We start from the raw sequence: 22,567 nt of genomic DNA, 5'->3' as shown, positions 1-22,567 counted from the left end.
AATCACGGGGGTGTGGGTTTTTGGGTTTAATACTTAATTGCATTTGTTTTTACCTTATTTTTACTTTTGTAAATAACTTTCATTACTTTAGTTATAGATTTTCATTGTTACAGCAGTTTTAATTAGTGCCTCGCGCCGGCTCTTTTCAAAAGAGCCGGCCCGAGACTGCCATCCGGAAGTTCCCAGCATCCTCTGCGAGCCGGGAACAGAGAAACACAGGTATCGCGAGATTGCCCTCTGTTACACTCTATACATGGCTGCAGCAGCATGAATCAGGGCTGTTATCAGTGCTGCCCTCCTCTCTTCACTTTGCACAGACTGAGCTTTCAAAAGCAGCCTCCACCGGCCTCCTGAGTGACCCTCCTGTAATCAGGTAACCCGATCTGCTGGGATGTGGCCCGCGGGGGCTGCTTCTGACAGCTCTGTCACCGCTCCCTGGCTGCAAAGTAAAGAGAGAGGAGGACGGACAGTGATCGGCTCTGAAGTAAGTTGAAAGCACAAGGGAGTTCTATCTCCTCCTCTGTGCTGTGTATCAGGGCCGACAATCCTCCTCTCCCTCCCCCAACACACACTGCAGGGAAGAAGTTACCTCCATTAACTCCTGCCTTGCTGGGCTAGAAGGGTTTGATCACAGCAGCCAGCCCTCCTGAAGGGAGAGCACCCCTGCTGGATCCAGGTCCTCAGTCTCCAGCCCCTCAGGACACTCACCCAGACTTCAGTATCACCAGAGACAGGGTGAGGAGTCAGCACAGCGCCCCACACTACACTGCCTGTACTGTGCCCTGCTACTCATACCACCCCTGCCTGTTCTCCTGTTCAGCTATACTATTACTCCTCTCATCTTCTTTTCTGTTGCTACCACTACTACTCCTCATCTCCTATTCAGCTATATTACTACTGATCATCTCCTATTCAGCTGATGCTACCACTACTACTCCTCTCATCTCCTATTCCACTGATGCTACCACTACTACTCCTCATCTCCTATTCAGCTATATTACTACTACTCCTTTCGTCTCCTATTCTGCTACTACTACACCCCTCATCTCCTATTCTGCTGCTGCTGCTACTACTACTACACCCCTTATCTCCTATTCTGCTGCTGCTACTACTACTGCACCCCTCATCTCCTATTCTGCTGCTGCTACTACTACTGCACCCCTCATCTCCTATTCTGCTGCTGCTACTACTACTGCACCCCTCGTCTCCTATTCTGCTGCTGCTACTACTACTGCACCCCTCGTCTCCTATTCTGCTGCTGCTACTACTACTGCACCTCTCGTCTCCTATTCTGCTGCTACTACTACTACTGCACCCCTCATCTCCTATTCTGCTGCTGCTACTACTACTGCACCCCTCATCTCCTATTCTGCTGCTGCTACTACTACTGCACCCCTCGTCTCCTATTCTGCTGCTGCTACTACTACTGCACCCCTCGTCTCCTATTCTGCTGCTGCTACTACTACTGCACCTCTCGTCTCCTATTCTGCTGCTACTACTACTACTGCACCCCTCGTCTCCTATTCTGCTGCTGCTACTACTACTACTGCACCCCTCGTCTCCTATTCTGCTGCTACTACTGCACCCCTCGTCTCCTATTCTGCTGCTACTACTGCTGCACCTCTCGTCTCCTATTCTGCTGGTGCTACTACTACTACTGCACCTTTCGTCTCCTATTCTGCTACTACTACTACTGCACCTCTCGTCTCCTATTCTGCTGCTGCTACTACTACTGCACCTCTCGTCTCCTATTCTGCTGCTGCTGCTACTACTGCACCTCTCGTCTCCTATTCTGCTGCTACTACTACTACTGCACCCCTCGTCTCCTATTCTGCTGCTGCTACTACTACTACTGCACCCCTCGTCTCCTATTCTGCTGCTACTACTGCACCCCTCGTCTCCTATTCTGCTGCTACTACTGCTGCACCTCTCGTCTCCTATTCTGCTGGTGCTACTACTACTACTGCACCTTTCGTCTCCTATTCTGCTACTACTACTACTGCACCTCTCGTCTCCTATTCTGCTGCTGCTACTACTACTGCACCTCTCGTCTCCTATTCTGCTGCTGCTGCTACTACTGCACCTCTCGTCTCCTATTCTGCTGCTGCTGCTGCTACTACTGCACCTTTCGTCTCCTATTCTGCTGCTGCTACTACTACTGCACCTCTCGTCTCCTATTCTGCTGCTGCTACTACTACTGCAACTCTTGTCTCCTATTCTGGTGCTGCTACTACTACTGCACCCCTCGTCTCCTATTCTGCTGCTGCTACTACACCCCTTATCTAATATTCTGCTGCTGCTACTACTACTGCACCTCTCTTCTCCTATTCTGCTGCTGCTACTACTACTGCACCTCTCGTCTCCTATTCTGTTGCTGCTGCTACTACTACTGCTCCCCTCGTCTCCTATTCTGCTGCTACTACTGCACCCCTCGTCTCCTATTCTGCTGCTGCTACTACTACTGCACCTCTCGTCTCCTATTCTGCTGCTGCTACTACTACTGCAACTCTTGTCTCCTATTCTGGTGCTGCTACTACACCCCTCATCTCCTATGCTGCTACTACTACTACACCCCTTATCTAATATTCTGCTGCTGCTACTACTATTGTCTCCTATTCTGGTGCTGCTACTACTACTGCACCCCTCGTCTCCTATTCTGGTGCTGCTACTACTACTGCACCTCTCGTCTCCTATGCTACTGCTGCTGCTGCTACTACTGCACCCCTCATCTCCTATTCTGCTACTACTACTGCACCCCTCATCTCCTATTCTGCTGCTACTACTCAAACACCATTACAATTTTATTTGAGACTGCAAGGAGAAAAAAAACATTCTGTTTAAAAAAAAAAAAATAAAGATTTAAAAATCTGGCCGTATTGCCCAGCCCTACCCCTGCTGTAGATGGACTCTGCACTTCCCCCCCCTATTTCTGGCTGGTGTTTTCCTTTGGGCTATGTTCACACATTGTAAGAGACCGGTCGTCACAGAGCGGTCGATCTCTGAAAAGATCATCCCTGCCGTTACTGCAGTACTGCCACTTGCTTCATTGCGTGAACTGACAGGTCTTTCTGCGGCCGCAATTCACCGAATTGCGGCTGCAGAAAACTGACATGTCAGTTGTTTTTGGCACCGTATGGGATCCCGGGAGGAGTGTATACTATGTGTATATGCTCCGGCCGGGATCCCATAGAAGAATAGGCAGCGTTCCACACCATACAAAGTATGGCCGATGTTGCCAATGGCAACAACGGCCGTACTTTTATGCCGTGTGAACATAGCCTTGCAAAGGAAGATGCCATACAGTCTGCAGCAGGGAGGGGTAATTGATAGGATTTTTTTCCCCCTCTCCTTTTTTTTTTTTCTTTTTCAGATATTGGTATCCTGATGACTATGTTGGATTCGGTGTACTACTTCGATGACTGGAATTTTTCTTTATTTTTTTTATAAAATGGCCAATGAGGGGGCATGGGGTGGTTTTATTTCAATAAAAAAAAAAAAAAAAACTGGTGTATCGCTTCTCGGCCTTTTGGCTAAGATCGAGTGTAGTATCTGTTCTTATCTGGGGACCATATATTAAATTGATTTTTAGAACAGGGAGATGGAAAAAGAGCTTGCTGTGTCCTTTCCAGGCATTGACCTGGTATTTTACAGGCTTAGGCTATGTTCACACAACGTAAAACTATGGCCGTAGTTCTCGGCGCAGAACTACGGCCGTAGTTTTGCGGTGTGTAACAAAGCCTTATGTGCAATGGGATCCTGGCCGGAGCGTACACACATTGTATACGCTCCGGCCGGGATCCCGCATGGCGCCGGAAAAAACTGACAGGTCAGTTTTCTGAGGCCAGAATTCAGTGAATTCCGGCCGCAGAAAGACCTGTCAGTGCACACAGTGAAGCGAGCGGCTCCGGCTGCTTTCTTCACTGTGGGCTAAGGGAAGCTCTGATGCGGGCGCGCGCTAATGCGCCCGCATCAGAGCTCTGCGGCTGGAAAGATCACCCGGCCGGTAATTAAGTACCGGCCAAGATGATCCGGCCAGAGACCAGCCGTTCCGTGACCCGGCCGGTGTCATGGAACAGCCGGTCTCACACGTAGTGTGAACATAGCCTTAGGGTATGTGCACACTACAAAATCTGGGCAAAAACCTGTTCATTGGGCAGACAGCGGAATCAGCCTTTGTATAGAATGGAGTGTATTGCACGGGCGGAGATGCAATCGAGTGGCAAAATCTGCAGCGGGTTATCTGCCCGGCTTTTGTAGTGTGCACATACCCTTAGAAGTGGAAGCTGCCAGACAGCATCCACAACTAAGCTTGTAAAGTGAAAAGAAAAAAAAAAATACACCAGAGAAATTTTTTTTTTAAATTGATAAAAACACTCCCACACCCTTTGTTGATAACTTTATCTTTAAAAAATGCTGGTCATCGACATAGTCTGCCAAATCCATCTAGCCCTCAGGATAACAATATATAAAAAACAAAGAAAAAAAAAAGGTATTAAATGGAGGGGGGGAAGGTTTACTGTTTGGCCCTCAGGGGGTTAAAATATACCTACCATTTCGTTCAAGCGTCAGGATACCTCTGGAAACTCAGGAAAACACCGCGGCTCCGCACTCTGTTGTAAAAAGAGTATAGTACGGGCCTGCCAGAAGCTCCATAGTATGTATATATCCAAGGGTAGCCTATGGAGCTTCTGGTGGACCTGTACTATGCTTGCTTTAGAACGGAGTGCAGAGCTGCAGGAGTTTTAGGGTGCGTTCACACATAGGGATCTGCAGATTTCATGGCCCAGATTTGATTTGCTTTGAATCTGCCACTTCAATTCTACGCCATCAAATCTGCTGCAGATCCTGTATGTGTGAACACACCCTTAGGGTACGTTGACACACGTACCAACTCGCAGCGGAAATCTCGAGTTGGTACGTGCGAGTTAATTTCCTGGCAGGTCCTGTGCATACATACTCACAGCGGTCTGAAAGACCGCTGCGAGTATGTAATGCAGCCGCCCCCTTAACCCCTTCAGCTCCAGCTCTCTGTATACATTACCGCTCTCCTGCACTGGTCCTGGCTTCCTGCTCTGCCGCCCAGCTGCAGCCACTGATTGGCTGGGCGGGAGAGCAGGACGCCTGGACCCGTGCAGGAGAGAGGTAATATATACAGAGAGCCGAGCGGGAGCCGGGTGGCAGCGGTTAAGGGGGATGCATTACATACACTCAGCGGCCTTTCAGACCGCTGTGAGTACGTGTGCACAGGACCTGCTAGGAAATTAACTCGTAGCGGATCTCGCTGCAAAAGTCGCAGCGAGATTTCCGCTGCGAGTCGCTACGTGTGAACGCACCCTTAAAAGGTATCCTGCCTCCCAATCAAAATGGTGGGTATCTTAAGTGAGGTACCACTAGGGGTGGAAAAAATGTACCTTTGGCCCCAGGCTGTCCACCCAACCTCTAATCTTATTATAATTGATAGTAAGCTGTTAAACTTGTGTATATAAGCTGTCCTTTTGTTTATAAGCTGTCCTTTTGTTATAGTGTGCAACTGTGAGGCTGCATTCACACGTTCCGTAAAATTGGTCGCGGATCCACGATTACGGACAATTTTAGGGACCATCGAAGTAAATGAAGCCATTCACATGATCCGTGCCATTTCCCGCACTGCAAAAAAATAGGACATGTCCTAGTGCAGATCGCAGCAAGGATCCCCACCACCACCACCCAGCAGCTGGGATGACGGAAGAGCATGATGTGTGCTCCTGTCATCGCATCTACTACTCACCTACTCCCACAGACCGGCCGACTTCATGTTCACCAGAAGTGGTCTGGACTATGCTGCCGCCTTCTCCCGGTAGCGTAGTCCAGGCCACTTCCGGTGAGAGTGTGTAAGGGATCTGTGCCGCAATCCTCCTCTGGATCTGGATCGTTTGAATAAGGCCTGAATGTGTATCTAACCCCATGAAAATTCTGATCCCGTTTGTGAACTGCGGGCCGGTTCCCGTGTACGGCACAGTTCTATCCACAGGGACCGGGCCGGGGCTGAAGCACTAGAGGCGGGTCGGCCCGCCCCCAGTGGTAGTGAATTCCCTCCCCTCTATGACGTGGCTCCATTGATTCTAAAGGAGCCGCGTCATAGAGAGGCGGGGGGATTCTTCCCACTAGGGGCGGGGCGGCCCACCTCCAGTGCTTCAGCCCCATCCCGGTACACGTGGATAGAATGGCGCTGTACACAGGAACCGGGGCGCGGTTTAAAAAACGGACCACGGCACCGGCTTCCCTGTGATGGCGCCGTTCTATCCGTGGGTCATATTAAAGAGTATGGTGGTACATCCTCTTTAAGGGTATGTTCGCACACATTGGAGTTTCATTGTAGTAATGCAATGATGGACGGCTGGATGGCAATTGAATGGTTAATTACTGCAATGAAATTATGCAGTACCGGTATGAAAATGCAATGTGTGAACACAGCCTTATAGATAGACTCAAACAAGAAAAGCTATATTACACATGCTGAGCAGACAGCATCACACAGACAGGCATGGATTCAAAGTCAAAGATTTTCATGGGTTTAGATACACTAGCTCACTAACACGTATCTGAACTACCACAGGATTAGATGCACGTGGTTAGCAGCACATTAACAATTATCTTTAGATTAGATGCAAAGGTACAGATAAATGGTGCATTTACACACACAGATTTATCTGACAGATTTGTGAAGCCAAAGCCAGGAACAGACTATAACCAGTGAACAGCTCATAAAGGAATGACTGAGATTTCTCCTCTTTTGCTATCCATTCCTGTCTTTGGCTTCAAAAATGTGTCAGATAAATCTCTGTGTAAACACACCCAAACTCTAAAAAATATGGTTAAAAATACACTGGCCCAGTACCCGTTTTCAGCAGACATTATCACAGATGACAGTATTAGTTCAAACTGTGTTTTTCCGATCCGTTTAACATTTACGTTTTATGGAAAAAACGGATGCAAAAACGGATGCAATTGTGTGACATCTATTTGGATCAGTTTTTCCATTGACTTCCATTATAAAAAAAAAAAAACGGATTGAAACATACACAAATATAATGTTGACTAAGTTTTTCTGTCCGTTAAAAGTAACCAATAAAAACGGATACATTGAACGGATAGGAAAAACGCAGTGTGAACCTGCCCTTTTACACTGGAGAAATGTTAGTAAAAGAACTGACTGCTGTTGATTAGAGGCTGCGGTGCACACAAGCTTGGAAACCTGCAGCATACATGTTTGGAATTTGGGGGCGTGGCTTATGTGTACAACTGCCAGCCTCAAGATGGCAGCTCCAGTGAGCTGTTTCCATGGTAGTTTTCTTAGCTTATAATGACAGAACTTACAGCCCTAAAGCTTCCAGGGGTTATTTGTTTTATGTTTGGTTATATTTACTTCCTCCCTACTATAAAATAACTGGGTATAATTTTTGGTGACAGGTTCTCTTTAAGGACTTAGAGAGCCTCTTTGAGTTTTTTGTTTTACCATACAATAAAAGAATTTATGTTTTGGAATTACAGGTGGATATATAAAAGGCATCATGTGTTTTGACAAATATCCTATTATATTGACCACACACTGGGCAACATTGATGGGCCCCATCATCTACAAGCTAAGACCAGTGTTGTGAAATCATCGTAATGATATCTTAAACTCCAAAGCCACAGCGGACTTATGTAAAATGCAGTCGCTTAGAATAACAGAAGTGATCTCCCCCACCCCACAGTAGCACATCAAATTTCCCTTATGGCCAGGACTGAAATGAATACAATCAAGTAGCGCCTCAAAGTTTCCTTCTAGACATTTGGTTTATTTGTGTAGCAATTTTTCTTCATACAGTGTTTAATTTCTGTGCAGGTCAACAGGCAAGCCTTTATTCTAAATACGGCAGTGTCTGCCAGAGAGCTGCGTTACTGAAGGAGTTAAGAGCGCAAGGGGGTGGGGGTGTCAAGAGCGGGCAAAGAGTGACCCTTAAGTGTGAAGTGTTGAACCATAACTGGTAATTTCCTCCCTCGCTTTATGACTGTCCCACAGTGACGACCGTTACTAAATGATAGTTTTGTTTCTGCAGTTGTGACATCTTTGCATTCTGGTATTGTCCGTGTGAGCAGCTATGGTCGCACTACAGTCGCTGTTAGAAATTTTTTTTCAATAAATGGTGTATTTATATTTCTCTTCAATGGGCAGTAATATGTACAACCAGTTTATATAGAGAAAATGGTTTTGCTTGCAGAACAAACCTACTCATCTGTGTTGGTAATATACTCAGTTTTAAAGCCCCCAAGAGTAGATATTGGACAGAATAGGTACAATAATTTCTAGTTGCCCACTTCTCCAGACACCTTTTCTAAAAGGAAGTGTCATGATAGCAAAGTTTCAGACCAGACATTTTACTGTCAGATTCTGCAGTAAAATCGCCAGCAATTTACAATGCAAAGTACCGGTAAGTATTTGGGGCTTTGAAATGCTTAGGCACGTATTGTGGATTTGTTTGGGGGAAATTCTCCTTCACATCTGGATCTATCCTAAGGTCACCAGACTCTTCTGTCAGTAAAATTGGTCCAGAATGTGGAATAGAATCTGTAACAGAAATCAAAGGTAGGCTCTTGGATTTATGCCATGGATTTAGCTCAGACACTAAATGGGGCAAATCTGCACATGGTTTTCCGTGTCAGTAAGTGACATGTCACATATTACTTTTTTGTTGTAAACTATGGCTTGGATCAAAACTAGGCTAAGTGAACACTAACGGGTAATCTCGATGTGTAAGCTGTAGTCTCCTTACATACACATTAGTACCTTTACAGTGGCACTTTGTGGTCATGTCTTTGAAAGTAGTAGCTGGCAGATGTCTAATGAATAGAATTGTGGGAGAAATATTACATTAAACATGTCAAACAAACATGTAAAACACATGACTCTTACAGTCTAATGAAAACCTCCTATGTGAAACCTGAGAGGGGAATCTTTAGCCATGACAGCAAATATATTCATATGTCCTAACCATATGGTGAATGAACTTTTGAATCTACGGCTTTCTGAGCATGCTAGACACATACCCAGCCTAACAGAAGTCAAAGCGGCTACTCTAGTGTCAAAGCCTTGAATTTTACTATGATTGGATAAAAATGATAAAGGGAGGAGAAAAGAGGATGAGACATTCCAAAAATGCTTTCAAGTAAGCCAAGGCCTCATGCTTAGTCCTTCTAATCTTAGCTTGTTGCTCCAGAGACATCTTAGACTTCAAGGTGTATACCAGGGCAACAGAACTTACACTTTTTCAGAAATATTTTATAATACTTCAGCATGTCTCTGTACATGGGTATCTCTCCCTGTGTTCTTACTGTTTGCCCTGTGTGTTTTTTAACTTGAGATTTAACCCAACAATAGAAAAAAGGTCTTGTTAAAGCTCTATTACACACACACAGATATCTGACCCATTAACTGACGATTTTTTTGAAACCAAAACCTGGAATGGATTTGAAAACAGGAGAAATCTCAGTCTTTCCTTTATGACCTGTTCTCAGTTTGAGGCTGGGTTCACACTACGTATATTTCAGTCAGTATTGTGGTCCTCATATTGCAACCAAAACCAGGAGTGGATTGAAAACACAGAAAGGCTCTGTTCACACAATGTTGAAATTGAGTGGATGGCCGCCATATAACAGTAAATAACGGCCATTATTTCAATACAACAGCCGTTGTTTTAAAATAACAGCAAATATTTGCCATTAAATGGCGGCCATCCACTCAATTTCAACATTGTGTGAACAGAGCCTTTCTGTGTATTCAATCCACTACTGGTTTTGGTTGCAATATGAGGACCACAATACTGACTGAAATATACGTAGTGTGAACCCAGCCTAAAGGCTGTTCCTGGCTTTAGCTTCAGTGATCTGTCATATAGGTTGATAGGACCCTATTACACTGAATAATCATCAGCCTTTCTTACGTTCAGGCCATCAGTCATTAAGTGTAATAGCAAGGCAACGATCAGTGACATGCATAGTCGACCGATTGTGGTCTTTTAACACGTTGAAAGATCATGATGTTTGCAGTGACAGTCTGCTCTGCGTCGCCTAGTTCAGAGCGGTGACAGCAGACCGCCTTTGGCTTCAATGGGCTGCCTGAATGATCTTAGGGACGTTTTGGTGGCCCCTCAGCTGCTCACTGTGTGTGCATGTAATAGCACAGGCAGCGAGCAGGGAACGAGGGGGGAGCGAGCACTAAGCTGATAGGTCGGTGCTTGCTTCTCTAACATGTTTGTTACGTTTTCTTATTTGGCAGCAATATGTTAAAAAATTTTGAGCTCCGGATAACTCCTTTAAGTTTATCCTTTTCCTTATGAAATAGTATAGTTAGCACAAAGAAACACTGAGAAATGTTACTATATTAACAGACTCCCTACATGCTAATATGGGCACTTTCTCTCTCTAGGGCATAAATATAGGAAATTAAGTCTACTTGTTGAATACTTTTGTTGTCAGCGTAATGTGGTTGTAAAGTTTTGACTAGTTTTAGGGCCACAGAAAACAGACTAAGGGCTCGTTCCCACTGAGCAAAAGCAGCTGAATTTCTGCGCTGAATCAGCGCTGAAATTTCAGCCGTTAAAATAGGTGCAGAGCTAATTTCCATTGTGTTGAATGGAAATTCTGCTCTGCAGTTCACACAGTGGAATTTCCGCACTGAACTAATCCGCTTTCCGCCAGAAGAATGAACATGTTCATTCTTCCGCTAGCGGAAGCCTATACAAATCAATGGGGCTCTGATTTTCTGTTTCAGCGCGGATTCAGCGCGGATTCAGCGCGGAATACAAGCGTAATACAAGCGGAAATTACTCGCTGAATCAGCGCGGAAATGGGGAAAAGGGGGGGAGGAGGATTCTAGTATATGTTCTGGTATAGTCTAGTTTACTCACCAAATACTCGCTGAATTTCAGCGCTGAATGCATGCGGATTCAGCGCGGATTCCTCGAGTATTCCGCGCTGAATTTGTCAAGAGCTGATTACGAGCTGAACACTTTCCTAGCAGAATACGCAGGGATTCTGCTTGCATTCTGCTTATATTCTGCTCGGAATTCAGCGTCAGTTGATTTCAGGCGGAAATATTTCCTTGCGTAATCCGCCCCTTTTGCTCTGTGTGAACGTAGCCTAATAGCCAGCACTCCACTAACACTTGTTTACACTATGCACTGTGCATGCTGCCGTGGCTAACATACAGACAAAACCAGAAAAATGCTGCAGCTACCTACTAGTGTTATGACTCAACGCATATACTCCCTCCAGCATACATACGATAAAAACCTGTTCTAAAGGGTTGTTTTTTAAAATGAGGTTCTTAGCAAACCATTTGATTATCTAGAATGTACCAACTGGCCACGTTAAGGTGAACCCCCGAGTTGGACTCTATACTAGGAAATGGCGCCTCTTGGACTATGTTTACAAAACTGGGCATACGGGATCCAGCTAAACTCTGCGTATAACACCCATAGGAGCTGGGTGGAGTATAGTGCTAGTTTTAGGGCCAGTCTGATCTTTGTTTTACCCCTTTTTTTTTTTTGGCAGGTTCTTGGGGCATTTGTATGCCGCTGAAGCACTTATCTCTCTGGACAGGATCTCAGATGCTATCACTCATTTGAACCCAGAGAATGTCACAGATGTGTCCCTTGGGGTTTCATCGAATGAACAGGAGCAAGGTTAATGAAACCACACTTGACTAAAATCATGCTTTTATCTGTGTCTCTGATGGAGGCAGTAATGCATACATGTGCTCATGTACACATTTCCAAGTCTGCTGCTTCATAATTTATTTGCTCAGTATGTTCAGACAGGCCGTGAATATTTAATGCAGTGACTCATTTATTTGTGGCATAACCTTTTCCATGGCTCTTCTCATGATGCGCTCTGCTCTGAGAACGCTGCGGATTAATTAGCCCCTTTTACATGACATAGAAGCATAAAGTACAGTATCTTACGAAACTGCGGGGAGGGGGAGCAAGAACCTGAGGGGCTTCATACTTGACCTACGGTTATCGGTCACTCAACATCAACAATTTAAAGAGGGTTTATTCTACTTTATGAGTATACAAAGCTTTCAGCTTTTAGCTCATTTGATGAAAACTAGCAATAATTATGCTTATGATTATGTAAATCTAATATAGCAAATGTAGAAGTTTCTAAGAATAAATAAAAATCATTGTCATTTCTCTGAATAAACTATATGTTTATAACATGGTAAAACAAAACAAAAACAGTACCGAGGGCTAGAATCTGCATAAAGAAAACTTTACTTGCCCTCAAATCAGCCGCCACTCTAGTGTCCCCTGCCAACCGTGCTGCCACAAGGTCACAAACAACGTGCATATGATGCTGCAGTCCGTCTCTGGCCTGATTTAGTCATGTACCACATCTGCATAAAGAGACTATTAGAACCAGTGCAGGTTCCATCCACTAAGGGGGAGATTTATCAAAGGGTGTAAAATTTAGACTGGTGCAAACTGCCCACAGCAACCAATCACAGCTCAGCTTCCAGCTCTGGTGAAAGGAAAGAGGAGCTGTGATTGGTTGCTGTGGGCAGTTTGCACCAGTCTAAATTTTACACCCTTTGATAAATCTCCCCCCTAAGTTTTTTTTTTTTTTCATTTTGAAATAACCCCTTAAGTATTAAGTGTTTTACTAAGCATGATAGTTAGAAAAAACTTACCATGATATTTAGAAAAAAAAAAGGCGGTATGTGATCCCTAGGAGACGGTAGTGTATGATAGTAGTGTCCCCACTTATATACCATGGACAGAAAAAACTTTAGAAAAATTATAAGTGGTAGACCAGACACTCAATTATGTAGTGCAAAAACAAGCGTTTTATTCGGTAAACAGTAGTGCTTCAAATATACAGTGAAAGAGTTCTAGTAGACACTAGAATAACATCCAAGTAGGGAGTAGGTAGACAAGATACATAGATTAGGTGTGTGTTAGTCCACAGTATGAGTGGCTATTACACCCTGCCTCATCCTAGGGAGCAGCTCGGACTAAGCCAACTTAGCCCCCGGCGGACAAAGTCCCTAATTCTTGATGATAGAGGCAGTACGTATTTGGGAGGTGGTAGGTCGTCACCTCTAGTCAAAGGATAATGGTCTTAGGTCTGTAACATCTAGGTCAAAAAAACCAAGGCTGTGCAATATATGTTCAACCAAACATAGGTGACGATAAAGATTATAATAAAGAACAGCAATTTTAGTTAATCCACAGGTCATCCAATGCGTTTCCCCCTAATTTTGGTGAGGATAACTGGGTTCATCAGGGATCTTTTAGTGTGTGGATATTCAGCCGTGTAGTCAATCTAGTAAGGTAAATACAGACAGTATTTGTATCAGTAAGATAGTAGGTAAAAGAAACTGATAGCTTGGAGCTAGTGTGGAGATAATGGTACCTCTCAAAGTTGTAGTGATTTCATGGTATTCATAGCACAGAGATCCATGTCGTGTTGTCACAGATGCAGTCAGTAATGGTTAGGTTTGGATGATGCCAAGAGTCACAGTGGTAAGTGTCCCTGTTAGATAGCAGGAGGATGTAAAAATAGGAGCTTACGTGCCTATAAAACAATAGTGGTCATAGACGGTATGGAGGTTCTAGAATATGCCTACCTGTGATGTGTATGTATCACAGTGTCACCGTGGTGAGGATGAACCACGGGGTTCTGGCAGCAGAGTAGGGTCCCCCTACATGTAAGAACATACATTGGATAGATTGATATAAGGGGACATGGGAGAAGTAAGACGAGTCAGATGAATACAGGTACTTAAAGGCACTTACGTGTGGATAAGAAGGACCGTCCTGTAGTGGTAGTTTCAGGCAGCAGGTGTGCGTCTAAATCAGACCACCGACCGGCGTGTCTTAAGGCCGGGTGCGGTGGATGACGTCACGCGTCATCGCCCAGTTGTGAGCGTGATGGCGTCGCGGCAGACGTAGTGACGTAGTTGGATGCTACGGCCGCGCATGGGCAGTGTGAAATTAGAGGTAAGCTGCCCCTACTACTGTGATGCCCTCAGTGTGTGATACGTCATGAATCGCCCGGGCCACGCATGCGCCGTGTGGTGTTTGAGGTCTGCTGCCCTTACTGATGTGATGCCCTAAGTGTGCGGGTTATCACTGAAATGCTGAAGGGTGATGGCTAACTAAGGAACGTTTAGATGGCTAACAGGGCAAGGATAGACTGCTGGGACTCCAAGATAACCGAATATTGTGACAAAAAAACGCAGTGTTGTAGTATAATTATTGTAGGGGTACCATATACTAGAAAAAAGTCAAAAATAAAAAAATTTAAAAAGAAGCCTGGTAGAAATATATACATGTTAAGGGTTGTAGCATAACTAGTAAGGATGAACTTAGTTAGGATGGAAGTAATGCATAGGCATGATGTGCGGGGATGTTAGAGGTCAGGCGGAAGTAAGTTGATGCTAGTATAGGCAAGGAGGTCATGGTGATGCATTGGGGGGGGGGGGGGAAGGGGAGGTTGTGTTACGGGTAAAGCACGGAGAAAGGCGAGGTTAGGGAGGAAGGTTGTCGGGCCATTATGTAGTTGGACCATATATAGGACAAGATGGAGTGAAGGGTCTCAAATAAAATGTGTGAACAGAATTTGGTCATTCAGGCCGCCTGGTTCGAGAGTTTTAAGGCGGTATATCCATTCGGTTTCTTTTCTCAGGAGTTTATTGTCGTAGTCACCCCTCCGGGCATCGGACTTTATTGTTTCAATGGCCTTGAAGGTGATGTTGAATGGAGTCTTGGGGTGCACTGTTCTCATATGTGTCGACACTGGTTTAGGTCGTGAGTGCTCAATGTCACCAATGTGTTCCAGGATCCTTCGTCTGAATTCTCTTTTGGTTTTACCCACGTAGGACTTAGGGCATTCGCATGTAGCCAGGTAGATCACGCATTGTGTTTTACAGTTGATGAATGACCTGTTCCTGTAGACTGTGGGGTTGGTGCCGGAGCAAAACGTCTTAGACACTGATATGTAGCGGCATGCCTTGCAGTCGCCGCATCTGTATGTGCCGGTGATGTCAGTGGCTAACCAAGTTGGGGGTTTGGATGCAGGGGAGACATAATGACTGTTAGTGATTAAATCACCGAGATTCCGTCCTCTCCTATATGTGACCTGAGGGTGAGCGGGTATCATGGGCATCAGATGGGGGTCCGTCCTAAGGATTGGCCAGGCTCTTTCCAGGATCGATCTGACCTGCGGTGCAGCATTGTCGTATGTCCCTATGATCCTGAGGTCCCCCGAAGTTGCTGTGGTGTCTTTCTTTTTTGGTATCAGGAGGTCCTGACGGTGACTTTGTTTCGCAGTTTGGTAGGCTCTTGAAAGGGTGCGATTGGGGTAACCTCTCTCTTTGAAACGTTCTTGAAGTGATTTGGCCTCTCTCTTTTAAAAGACTGTATCGTGCTACAGTTACGTCTGATCCGTAAATATTGCCCCTTTGGGATTCCATTCTTAAGGTTGAGGGGATGGTGACTTTCCCATTTCAACAAGCTGTTTCCCGCCGTGGGCTTACGATATGCTTCCGTGGAGATGGTGTCATTCTGTATTTTTATGATGTTGTCTAGGAAGCAGATTTGTTCCTTGTTAATTTCAGACGTAAAGTGGAGGCCGATGTCATTCGTGTTGAGATCTTCAATGAATTTGTTGAAGTCTGCAGGCGTGCCGGACCACAGGATAAGCACATCATCGATGTACCACCCCCAGAATTCAATGAAGTGATGATACTGGTCATGTTTTTCGCTGAAGACCACTGTGTCCTCCCACCAGCCTAAAAATAGGTTTGCGTATGAGGGAGCCATGGGACTCCCCATGGCTGTACCCCTAAGCTGGTGGCACACCCCGTTGTTGAACAGAAAGTAATTGTGGGTGAGTATCCATTCCAGGATCTGGATAACAAAGTTATCTTCGGGGGACCTCAGGATCATAGGGACATACGACAATGCTGCACCGCAGGTCAGATCGATCCTGGAAAGAGCCTGGCCAATCCTTAGGACGGACCCCCATCTGATGCCCATGATACCCGCTAACCCTCAGGTCACATATAGGAGAGGACGGAATCTCGGTGATTTAATCACTAACAGTCATTATGTCCCCCCTGCATCCAAACCCCCAACTTGGTTAGCCACTGACATCACCGGCACATACAGATGCGGCGACTGCAAGGCATGCCGCTACATATCAGTGTCTAAGACGTTTTGCTCCGGCACCAACCCCACAGTCTACAGGAACAGGTCATTCATCAACTGTAAAACACAATGCGTGATCTACCTGGCTACATACGAATGCCCTAAGTCCTACGTGGGTAAAACCAAAAGAGAATTCAGACGAAGGATCATGGAACACATTGGTGACATTGAGCACTCACGACCTAAACCAGTGTCGACACATATGAGAACAGTGCACCCCAAGACTCCATTCAACATCACCTTCAAGGCCATTGAAACAATAAAGTCCGATGCCCGGAGGGGTGACTACGACAATAAACTCCTGAGAAAAGAAACCGAATGGATATACCGCCTTAAAACTCTCGAACCAGGCGGCCTGAATGACCAAATTCTGTTCACACATTTTATTTGAGACCCTTCACTCCATCTTGTCCTATATATGGTCCAACTATATAATGGCCCGACAACCTTCCTCCCTAACCTCGCCTTTCTCCGTGCTTTACCCGTAACACATCCTCACCTCACCATCCTCACCACGGTGACACTGTGATACATACACATCACAGGTAGGCATATTCTAGAACCTCCATACCGTCTATGACCACTATTGTTTTATAGGCACGTAAGCTCCTATTTTTACATCCTCCTGCTATCTAACAGGGACACTTACCACTGTGACTCTTGGCATCATCCAAACCTAACCATTAATGACTGCATCTGTGACAACACGACATGGATCTCTGTGCTATGAATACCATGAAATCACTACAACTTTGAGAGGTACCATTATCTCCACACTAGCTCCAAGCTATCAGTTTCTTTTACCTACTATCTTACTATCTTACTGATACAAATACTGTCTGTATTTACCTTACTAGATTGACTACACGGCTGAATATCCACACACTAAAACATCCCTGATGAACCCAGTTATCCTCACCAAAATTAGGGGGAAACGCGTCTGATGACCTGTGGATTAACTAAAATTGCTGTTCTTTATTATAATCTCTATCGTCACCTATGTTTGGTTGAACATATATTGCACAGCCTTGGTTTTTTTGACCTAGATGTTACAGACCTAAGACCATTATCCTTTGACTAGAGGTGACGACCTACCACCTCCCAAATACGTACTGCCTCTATCATCAAGAATTAGGGACTTTGTCCGCCGGGGGCTAAGTTGGCTTAGTCCGAGCTGCTCCCTAGGATGAGGCAGGGTGTAATAGCCACTCATACTGTGGACTAACACACACCTAATCTATGTATCTTGTCTACCTACTCCCTACTTGGATGTTATTCTAGTGTCTACTAGAACTCTTTCACTGTATATTTGAAGCACTACTGTTTACCGAATAAAACGCTTGTTTTTGCACTACATAATTGAGTGTCTGGTCTACCACTTATAATTTTTCTAAAGTTTTTTCTGTCCATGGTATATAAGTGGGGACACTACTATCATACACTACCGTCTCCTAGGGATCACATACCGCCTTTTTTTTTTCCAGTTTAAGCATGATATTTAGCTGCATTCATAAGATAATTGTAACTTAAATGGTTGTCCGATCAAAGCAAGTCCTGTCCATGTGTCTTATTATGTCTCCATTAATTCCATTCTATGCGAATAATTTTTTGCTGGAATTAAATGCTGTTTCTGAACATTGGTCTAGGCCGGTGCATTCACATGTAACGGATTTGCAGCGGAATTCTCACGAATTCACAGCGAGATCCACTGCGGATCCCTGCCCTGTACACTTATGGGCAGACAAACTTACAGCGGGATAAACAGCCCGCTGTGAGTATGTCCGCATGCCTGCCCCGTTACCCCCGGGAGGAATTTCAAGCTGAAGCCTCCTCACTAGAGATGAGCGAACCAGGTTAGGGTTCGAGTCTACCCGAACGTTCGGTATTTGATTAGCTGGGGCTGCTGAACTTGGATAAAGCTCTAAGGTTGTCTGGAAAACATGGATACAGCCAATGACTATATCCATGATTTCCACATAGCCTTAGGGCTTTATCCAACTTCAGCAGCCACTGCTAATCAAATGGCAAAAGTTCGGGTCCGGATCGACTCGAGCATGCTCGAGGTACCTTCGTCTCTACTCCTCACCTAATTCCTCACCTTTTCCTCAGTTTGCACATACCCTTATAATGCAGAACTTCTGAACAAAAGTCCAACAAAATGTTTTTGCTTCTTTTGCAGCATCTGATAAAGGAGAAAATGAACCAATGGAATCAGGTGAGAATGTTTGGTTAGATTTACTAAACTAAAAAGTGTTTAGTTAAAAGTATACAGAATTGTTAATAAACAGTAAAAAATCATTTAATAAGACATTTTGCATAAAACAATGAACTACAATGGAATGAGCCAAAACCTCCCATAAATACCATTGGGACTAATTGTGGCAATTAAAGTTACACAAGCAGCAAGTCACACAAATATTTGTTGTGCAGCACATCACCTTAGCCTTATTGCTTACCGCTTACCTTTTTTGTTTCAGTGGGAAAGCAGATGCCCCAGTGCTATCCCAGTTCTGTCACCTCAGCTCGGACCATGATGCTTTTTAACCTCGGAAGTGCATACTGTTTACGTAGTGAATATGATAAAGCAAGAAAATGTCTACACCAGGTAATAGACCTCACTGATAAACCATAAATGTATTTACAGAGATTAAAGCACGTCTTCTGTAGGTAAATTATATGTCTTTTGCAGGATTGTCTAAAGAAAGTTGATGGACACAAAGTAATGGTTTACTGAATACTGTAGACTTTAGAGACCAGGACCCAGTGCGGTTATATAATTCTATTAGCTAATAAGAACTCCCTCCCGGTGTTATTTTTGGTGCTGGTGGGGTTAGGTTCCTATACACCATCTTAAAAGCGTAGGCTCAGGAGCTGTGCCCACATTGTTCATACTGAGTGGCAGTGGTCTATTACAGAGTTAATGTTGATCTTGGCTGTTAGATCTTGTTATAAGTCACAGTAGTTAAGTGGTTTATAAGAGGTTTTCCACCATTAACATCAGTGGGGGTCTTTTGCTGCTTTACTTAACTTTTCAGTAGAGATTAGAATTTACAGTAATAACGGAGCGTAAGTGTTATCTCGGAATCCTGCTCATCAGCCTGTTGCCTTTTAACTTGGTGCCGTTCTGCTTTGGGTGCTGGGGAAAGCCGGTTCCATTCCTGGTAACAAGGAAACCTTTCCAAGGACTGGATCCAGCTTTTCCAGATTTATTTTGTGTTGAAAAACAAGATAACAAAGCATTGTATATGGGCAAAGATCTGGGTGGGAACATACAGATCAATATTAAATAGCATTGGAATCCATTGTATGTGCCAGTGTGCCTTGTAATTATACATGCAAATTAAAAAAGCATTTAATAAAGCCTAACTGCACATACTGCTGATTTATTTGCCCTGGGTACACTGGTTGTTTATGTGTGCTATCGTGGTGGCTGATTCTTTCACCCAGGCAGGGTTAAGTGCTGTGAAGGAATAATGTAGACAGTATCTGATGGTGTTGAGCCCACAGGGAGTTGTCATAGCAATTAGAGCTAAAAGTAGTAGTATTAAATCTCAAGATGAGCCTTGCCTGGGATCATCTTTCAGCTGTACATTTAGTAGATGTATCTAGAGATTCGCTGCTTACTTTCTAATAATTTATTAGGTAATTGCTTTGACTTTTATTTTCTTTGACTTGTTTTCCATTTTCAAGGCTGCATCCATGATCCATCCTAAAGAAATCCCTCCAGAGGCAATACTTCTGGCAGTCTATCTAGAACTACAGAATGGTAATTTATTTTAAGTATATAGAATGAATGTAAAATACACCTTGTAGGTTGTGAACTGTCACTCATTTAGTTAAAGGAGCTTATTATAGTACCAGAAAATTTAATGACATTCTAACAAAGCTGCTACATGTGCTGCAAAAAAAGGTGATCAGAATACTTGCGGAAATTTGTTTGTTGCTTGACTTCATGTAAAGGAGACAGGACCACCAAATTTACTATAATCTATGCCAGTAGCTGACGTAAAATATTGTGAGAATCAACACTAGCTTTTTAGCGGGCTTGGATTTGCAAGGAGGTCACAGAACTGCATCTTTCATTAAACACAATGCAGCTGTCATGTGCGGAATTTTAGAATTTGGTTTAAGAAATGTCATTTTTGACGCAAATCCGCACAATTTGCTACTGTGGATTTTTATGCTGCAGAAAATCTTCAGCTTTTCCTAGATTCATGATGCGACTTTATTATATTCATGGCATCTGTTTTCTTTGGGATCAGACATTCAGGTTAGCTTGCAGTCTTCTTTATGCAGAGTAAGGCCCCGTTCCCACTGAGCAAAGGTAGCGGAACATGCTCATTCTTCAGCGCGGACAGGGCAGGAGCGCGCGCCTCCCATAGACTCCCATTATGAGCGGGAGGCTAACGGCATTCCGCGGCGGACAATTCCGTCACGGAATTCCGCTACCTTTGCTCAGTGGGAACGGGGCCTGACCTAGAAACTGAACATGTTATATATAAAGTAAATGTACATTGTCATGACAGTTCTTGCGTACGCAGCAGATTACAGTTTCTGCACTTTGTGTCAAACCTAAAACAGAACTTCCGTTTCAGCAAATATTTTTATATAGTTGTACACTTCTCCAATGTATCTTCTTTATCAATTAGTATTTTTTTTTTCAACTGTTTCCAGTCGTACAATAGGGACACTTATTTTCTATTTGCAGGGGATACCCACTGGTCCTCTGGTCATGTGAAGATCACAGATGCACAACTCTTTACACAGTTATCAGACCTCTGTGCCAACAGCCTTTTTGTGCATTATACCAGATTTCTATCCACTGACAGTACAGTACGAGCATTCCAATCTTAAATGAAGACCCGCTCCATTCTTGATAAATCTCCCCCTAAGGGTTCTTTTTAAAATCTTAAAGGGAACCAATCAGCCCAATTGGAACCGCTATATACAGCTTTAGCGGCTTGTACTGGCCGCAGCTGCAGGAGGAGCTGTATACCCGAGAAAAAGACGTTTAATGACCCAGGCATGTCACAGGCAGAGGTGGGAAGTTCGTCATCAGGACTGCTCCCCGTCCGTGTCTAGTCGCCACTCTCTGCCTGTTAGCAGGCTCGGAGGGGATGATTGACAGGCAGGGAGCGGTGACTAGACACAGACAGGTCATTAAACGGCTTTTTCTCAGGTTTACAGCTCCTGCGGCCGGTACATGCCGCGGGCTGCTCAGGAGCTGTATACAGTGGTTCAAGGAACTATATCAGCTGGGCTGATTGGTTCCCTTTAAAGGGATAGGGAATAACTAGCTCAGGGATATTGAACGTAGGCTCTCTAGCTGTTGCAAAACTACAACTCCAATCATGCCTGGACAGCATGATGGGAGTTCTGGTTTTGCAACAGCTGGAGAGCCAAGGTTCCCTACCACTGATCATAAGAACGGAGGTGAAGTTTCCAGCAAAAGGAATGGAAGTGCTCCATGCTTGTGCGATATAGGGCTTTGGAACACTGAGCTTAAGTTATTTTCCTTACTGTTGTTTAGTCTCATATGGCCTGTATATATTTGCCAGAGAGTGTGCAAAGCCCTGGGGTATACAAGCTTCGTAAACAGTAATTCTACTTTAAGATCATGATAGACATAGATGTGTGTGGATATTTATAATGTCTGGTGGTGTTGACAAGTGGTCACTTCTAAGTCTGGGCATTTTGGGGTTCATTGTATTTTTTTTTTTGTTTTCTGCCGCTTAAAATCTTAGGGTTCCCATACACCTTCAACAAATGATTTCTCTTGAATTTCCCATCACGTTGAAAAGTTTAGGTGATGGGAATACCCATTTAAGCTGCAGCCAAAGAGCTCTGGCTGTGGCTTCTCTCTCCCTGAAAAAAGGGGTCGGGCGGTGATTTTCCATCACGTCTGTCTCCTATCTCCATTTATTTACATTTGTCTGTGGATGGTCAGGATAGCCCCATACGACTTGTACAGACAGCTGAACTGACAAAAGTATAAGGTGTATGGGGGACCTTCATTTACATTATTCTTTCTTGTGATTTACAGCAGGGGAAGTGCATAAATAATGTGAAATAATAATCTGCCCAACAGTCTGAACTTTAATTTATTATTATTATTTTTTTAAATATTCCTTTTAGCTTAAATAAGTCTATCCAGACCCAATTTTTAGCAAGGGCTAAGGAGAGGGAGGATAAAAGAAATAAAGTGCTCTTACCTCCCTCTCTCCAGTGCCGCTCCAGTCCTCTGGTCCCCAGCTGCTTCCTGCTCTGAGCGGGGACGTGGGTGGACCGCTCAGCCAGTCAGGGGCCGTAGTTGGATCCTACCTCGGCCACTG

The 22,567-nt window shown here is 44.4% G+C and overlaps 1 protein-coding gene and 1 pseudogene across 4 annotated transcripts in view; both read left to right on the top strand.

Annotated features, from left to right (window-relative positions):
- CNOT10 (CCR4-NOT transcription complex subunit 10) overlaps nucleotides 1-22,567 on the top strand; it is a 118,532-nt gene that overhangs the window by 95,319 nt on the left and 646 nt on the right. For all 4 annotated transcript variants that reach the window (XM_069958623.1, XM_069958624.1, XM_069958621.1 and 1 more), the window contains exons 16-19: nucleotides 11,575-11,705; nucleotides 18,415-18,450; nucleotides 18,713-18,840; nucleotides 19,926-20,001. In XM_069958623.1, coding sequence (XP_069814724.1) covers nucleotides 11,575-11,705; nucleotides 18,415-18,450; nucleotides 18,713-18,840; nucleotides 19,926-20,001 — 371 coding nt within the window. The remainder of the gene's footprint in view (nucleotides 1-11,574; nucleotides 11,706-18,414; nucleotides 18,451-18,712; nucleotides 18,841-19,925; nucleotides 20,002-22,567) is intronic.
- Nucleotides 3,511-3,666, top strand: LOC138784987 (U2 spliceosomal RNA; annotated as a pseudogene).

The sequence above is a fragment of the Dendropsophus ebraccatus genome, chromosome 2 (genome assembly GCF_027789765.1).
Source record: "Dendropsophus ebraccatus isolate aDenEbr1 chromosome 2, aDenEbr1.pat, whole genome shotgun sequence".
Lineage (NCBI taxonomy): Eukaryota > Metazoa > Chordata > Amphibia > Anura > Hylidae > Dendropsophus > Dendropsophus ebraccatus.
This window is presented reverse-complemented; position numbering and strand designations above follow the sequence as displayed.